General features: G+C 40.1%; 1 protein-coding gene across 2 annotated transcripts in view; it reads left to right on the top strand.

Annotated features, from left to right (window-relative positions):
* The window catches only part of spast (spastin), an 82,723-nt gene that overhangs the window by 70,053 nt on the left and 6,670 nt on the right, over positions 1-6,000 (top strand). For both annotated transcript variants that reach the window (XM_043680713.1, XM_043680722.1), the window contains 3 exons: positions 1,002-1,081; positions 2,521-2,563; positions 3,169-3,248. In XM_043680713.1, coding sequence (XP_043536648.1) covers positions 1,002-1,081; positions 2,521-2,563; positions 3,169-3,248 — 203 coding nt within the window. The remainder of the gene's footprint in view (positions 1-1,001; positions 1,082-2,520; positions 2,564-3,168; positions 3,249-6,000) is intronic.

Raw genomic sequence — 6,000 nt, 5'->3', positions numbered from 1 at the left:
TTTTTCATTGGAGAAAAGGAGGAGGAGAGGGGACCTAATTGAGGTATACAAGATAATGAGAGGCATTAGATAGAGTCGATACCAGAGACTATTTCCCAGGGCAGAAATGACTAACACGAGGGGTCATAGTTTTAAGCTGGTTGGAGGAAAGTCTAGAGGGGATGTCAGAGGCAGGTTCTTTACAGAGTTGAGAGAGCATGGAATGCGTTGCCGCCAGCAGTTGTGGAAGCAAGGTCATTGGAGACATTTAAGAGACTACTGGACATGCATATGGTCTCAGAAATTTGAGGGTGCATACATGAGGATCAGTGGTCGGCACAACATCGTGGGCTGAAGGGCCTGTTCTGTGCTGTGCTGTTCTATGTTCTATGGTTGACTCTTGATTGCTTTCTAAAGTAACCTAACCAGTTTTGTTTTTTATTATTGCATTAAATATTTACCACTGGTTTGAGAAGAAGGCCCAACATCATTGTCTCAGGGCAACAAGGAATGAATATTGCCAACAGCATCCATATCTCAAGACCAAACTCAAAAGGCTTCCTGATGTAACTTTTCTATTTTTTTATAAATAAACTTACCTATTAGTCTTTGAATTCTGATACAGCAGCAACATGATTTATATCTGACCAATAGGAAATATGTCATTCTTCCCATTTCTGTTTTTTTCCAGCAATGGAGTGCTTGGCATCATTCAATGATGATCTGGGAAAAAGTCATGGGCACCAGCTGATGCCTTGCCTCACTGCTGCATGAGTTTGAATTTCTGATATCATATGTTACATATGTGCTGTCATTAATTAGTTAAAAATGGAAATATCATGCAAGCCTTTTTTTAAAACACAACATGTGGAAGGGTGAATCTTTTCATTAACGGGAAGTAATGACAAAATAAAAATTCCAGTTACGTTCAGATATTTTGAATATCATCAGAAACATTAAAATCCATTCAAAAAAAGCTATCTGAATATATTAGTATTTTACAAGGTCTCCTTTATTTTTAGGTGCAGTCCAGTGGGGATGACAGAGTTTTAGTAATGGGTGCAACAAATAGACCGCAGGAGCTAGATGAAGCTGTCCTTCGGTAAGTAGTCTGTGCCCCCACAGCACTGAGACTAGGGATATCAAATTTAGAAAAAACACCATGTTTTGTTTTAAATGTGTATTTCACTGATTTATATGGAAAGTCCTGCAGCTGAGAAATGTCTTTTCTAAGCAATCTTTGAGCATTTGATACTTTGGCTCAATATTAGTTTATTTTTGAACCTGGAGATAAAAGTGTATTTTAATCTGCCTGCATGTCTATCAACAAATGTTTGAATGTCTCAATCTTTTTGTTGCAGCAACTTAACTAACAAAGCTGCTTTTTACATTTAATTTAAACTCTGTGCTGTACATTTGACTTCTGTAGGTTTTGATGTTAAAGCAAACCATGGTACCTTAATGTACAGTTTCCTGAATTGTCCATTTTTGAAATTGTCTTTCATTTTGTTCAGTTGTATCATAACCACCTGAGTCACAGACATGGATTCAAGTCAGAATTAAAGATTTTAGACCAGGATCAAAGCTAACATTTACAGTGCAGTACTGAAGGAGTACTACACAATTAGAAGTGCTGTCTTCCCAACATGTCAGTAAACCATGACCTTATTAACCCTTTTCAGTTGATGCAGTAGGTACTCTAGAACATAGAACATTACAGTATTTCCCTTCGGCCCTCGATGTTGCACCAAGCTGTGAAAACAGTTTGAAGACCATCTAACCTACACGGTTCCATTATCATCCACACGTTTAGAAATTTTTTGTCTTGTCTCAGTTTGAATTCCGCTTTGTCCCCAGTGCCTGGGGTAGATTAGTAGCCATAATTGTACACTGTTCTCCATATTAGATTAGATTACTTACAGTGTGGAAACAGGCCCTTCGGCCCAACATGTCCACACCGACCCGCCGAAGCGCAATCCACCCATACCCCTGCATTTACTCCTTTAACCTAACAATTTAGCATGGCCAATTCACCTGACCCGCACATCTTTGGACTGTGGGAGGAAACCGGAGCACCCGGAGGAAACCCACGCAGACACGGGGAGAATGTGCAAACTCCACACAGTCAGTCGCCTGAGTCGGGAATTGAACCCAGGTCTCTGGAGCTGTGAGGCAGCAGTGCTAACCACTGTGCCAATGTCATAACATTGCCAATGTTATAACATTGCCAATGTCCTTTCCTCAGAAATTTCTAAAAAGGAAATTAAATGTGCTTGAAGGGAAACCAATTTGATGTCCTATGGGGAATGATCAAGAGTATGCTACTAATTAGGTAGCTCTTTGAAAGTGCAGGGACAGGCACAGTGGATCAAATTGCTCCTTGCTCTGCTGAGTCATTCTGTGCTTAGATTATGAATACTTGGATTTACAATGAAGATAATTTAGGTGAGTTCATTGCGTATTATACAAAACAAATTAACTAGATTATATAAAACAATTCTGTAATTATGTGCAAATAATCTTTTCCATTCTTATCTGCAGACGTTTTACAAAGAGGGTGTTCGTCTCACTACCAAATGAGAAAGTATGTGAAAGCATTACAAAAATTTTAGCCTGGTTTAAAATTGTGTATTTATCAATGTGCACTTGTGATAACCCACTCATATATATGGTACAAAATGTCATGGCTTCCTAGACTGGACAGATTTGTAAATTTGGCTCATCCTTTAACCAACCCTAATATTATAATTGAACTATTAGATATGAGGATGACCTTTTAACTATTGGAATACTAATTTTAAAAAAGCTTGTTTTGTACTCGCCTCTTTAGCTTGTTTCATGCATTTTTGTCTAAAAATAAAATGCATAATGTGGGCGTACAAACCTGTTTGCAGGAGGATGCATTGTGTGCCTTGGGTGATGTTGCCTGAACAGCAAGTTGTGCGAACTTTGGAGTACTGGGTTGGAGTAAATGTATCTAAGATTTTATGTTCTTGATTATGGGAACCAATCAGTTCGAATGAATGTTTAATAAACTCACTATTTTAGCCCTCTCTCCCTGTGTTCACTGTATAAATTCTTCAACTAAGGAACACTGCAATAGTATCTCGTATAATTTGTGTAATTAATTTTCTGAAGAGTTTTGCAGAGCAACTTTCATTTTGTTTTCCCTGTTCCCTTCTTCTGCAGACACGGCTGTTACTGATTACAAATCTTTTGGCCAAACATGGGAATCCGCTAAGTCGAAAGGACCTTGAACATCTGGCCAAGTAAGTCATTTGTAATTAAGGTCTGCCTGTGTGAGTAGTTTTTCAGGGTATTTTTGTTCTGTTTCATATTATTAACTTTTTGGCAGTCCCATAACTGAGGTGCAAGCTATCCTAATTCACTCCTAAATGGCTTGGCTTTGATCTAATTCCTTGTTCTTGATTCCACGACTGGAGGAAAAATCTCTCTCTATCTACCCTATCAAATCTATTTAATGTTTGTGAGAAGATTTGTAGCTCGGGTGCTCGTTGCTGTGGTTCTGTTCGCCGATCTGGAAGTTTTTGTTGCAAACGTTTCGTCCCCTGTCTAGGTGACATCCTCAGTGCTTGGGAGCCTCCTGTGAAGCGCTTCTGTGGTGTTTCCTCCGGCATTTATAGTGGCCTGTCCCTGCCGCTTCCGGTTGTCAGTTTCAGCTGTCCGCTGTAGTGGCCGGTATATTGGGTCCAGGTTGATGTGTTTGTTGATGGAGTTTGCGGATGAGTGCCATGCTTCTAGGAATTCCCTGGATGTTCTTTGTTTCGCTTGCCCTACAATGGTAGTGTTGTCCCAGTCAAATTCATGTTGCTTGTCGTCTACGTGTGTGGCTACTAGGGATAGCTGGTCGTTGAAAAATTGATTCTGTTAAGCCTTTCATCTGTTAGAATACCATGATAGTTTCATTTATTTCATGTGTAAATCACAAAAACTTTTTTTTTTTAAAAGTTGCATTCTCAGGTTAGCTGTTAACAATGGTGATAGCTAGACAATATGTTGCACCTTCAACATATTGTCTAGCTATCCCCATTGTTAACAGCTAACCTGAGAATGCAACTTTTTAAAAAAAGGTTTTGTGATTTACACATGGTATTCTAACATGAAAGGCTTAACAGACAATCAATTTTTCAATGTATAATTTCAGTTATAGCACATTGTAAATTTTTGCTATAAATTCTGTGTTAGGATTGAGCCCTCCACTACCACCTGATGAAGGAGCGACGCTCCGAAAGCTAGTGTGCTTCCAATTAAACCTATTGGACTATAACCTGGTGTTGTGATTTTTAATTTCCTCAGATAAGGAGTCTTAAGACTGCACACTACTCCAAATGTAGCCTCAAAAATATCCTGTACAATTGCAACAAGACATCCTTGTTTCTGTACTTGAATCCTCTTGCTATGTAAGCTAACGTACAGTTTGCCTATCTGCCTGCTGCACCTGTCTGTTTACTTTCCGTGACTTTCCGCAATATTGTGTTTATGTCCTCTTTAACCTTTTTCACCTTTTTTCCTTTTTATCTTTCCTTTCTGAATATTGAATACCCCTGGATGTTCAATTCCCATCCGTGGTCACCCTGTAGTCATACCAACTCATTTACATCTGGTTGTATGATTAATTTTTCTACTTTGTTTTGTATGGTCCATGCGTCCAGGCACAAAGCCTTGTCTTTTTAATGTTCCTTGTCCCATTCCCACTTCTTTTTTTACTGTGGCCTTGTTTGATTCTGGCCCTTGATTCTGCCCATCACTTCTCTTGTTCCCCTTTTTCTCTATTTGTATTTGTTAGCCAAAAGACAAAAACAGAAATGGAGATGTACAGCATGGAAACACCCTTCAGTCTAACTTGTCTATGTTGGCCAGACATCCCAACCCAATCTAGTCCCACCTGCCAGCACCAGGCTAATATCCCTCTAAACCCTTCCTATTCATATACTCATTTAGATGCCTTTTAAATGTTGCAATTGTACCACTTGCCTCCTCCACTTCCTCTGGCAGCTCATTCCATACACATGAAAACGTTGCCCCTTAGGTCCCTTTTTATATCTTTCCCCTTTCACCCTTAACCTATGCCCTCTAGTTCTGGACACCTCCACCCCAATCTTGCTTAAATTCCCATTCCCCTGCTAATTTAGTTTAAACCTTCCTCAACCACTTTTGCAAGTAGTTTCCCTCGGGTATTAATCTCAGATGTAACCTTCCAGTTTGTACTGGTCCCAAAGCCCCAGGAATCCGAAACCTTCCCACTCCCATCGTAACTTTAGCCACATGTTCATTCAGCATGTCCTGCTATTTCTCCTCTCAGTAGAAAGTGGCACTGGCATTGATTTTGAGGTCCTACTTTTTGACTTGCTTCCTAAAATGCAAATATTTTGCATTTAGGCTTTTGTTTAAAAAAAAAAGTTGGTACCGATGACATAGGATTTAATGTGTACTGCAACCATTGACTGCTCACTGTTCTGAGACATCTTGACCCTAGCACTAGGGAGGCAATATATCATTCTGGCGTATCATTTCTAGATTAGATTTCCTACAGTATTAGATTGATTCCCAACAGTATGGAAGCAGGCCCTTCAGCCCAACAAGTCCACGCTGACTAACCTACCAGACTGTTTTTAGGGGAATGGTCACAGGGGATTTCTGCAATTCCTGCCTTGTCCTTTTACTCTGCCAGGTGGTCATCCATTCCTTTTTTGCCTGTGGAGTTTCAGCCTGTGGTGTGACCACCCGTCTGTGTGCTTTCTACAATTTTCTCCGTTTTGCATTTGCTCCATAATGTAACCAGCCACTGGTCCAGCATGAAACCCAGGCTTCCAGAAGCTGCAGTTGGAAACTCTTCCTGCAAACTTGCTACTTCTGGGCACAGGAAATGTGCCTGTCTTCCTAAGTAGAGCAAGGCAGCACACCACAGCTTTGAGCTCTCCTGCCATGACTTGTCCCTTTTTCATGCTTAGTATATCAAATAGAGTCATAGAGGTGTACAGCATGAAAACAGACCCTTCG

Source organism: Chiloscyllium plagiosum, chromosome 3 (assembly GCF_004010195.1).
Source record: "Chiloscyllium plagiosum isolate BGI_BamShark_2017 chromosome 3, ASM401019v2, whole genome shotgun sequence".
NCBI classification, from domain to species: Eukaryota; Metazoa; Chordata; class Chondrichthyes; order Orectolobiformes; family Hemiscylliidae; genus Chiloscyllium; species Chiloscyllium plagiosum.
This window is presented reverse-complemented; position numbering and strand designations above follow the sequence as displayed.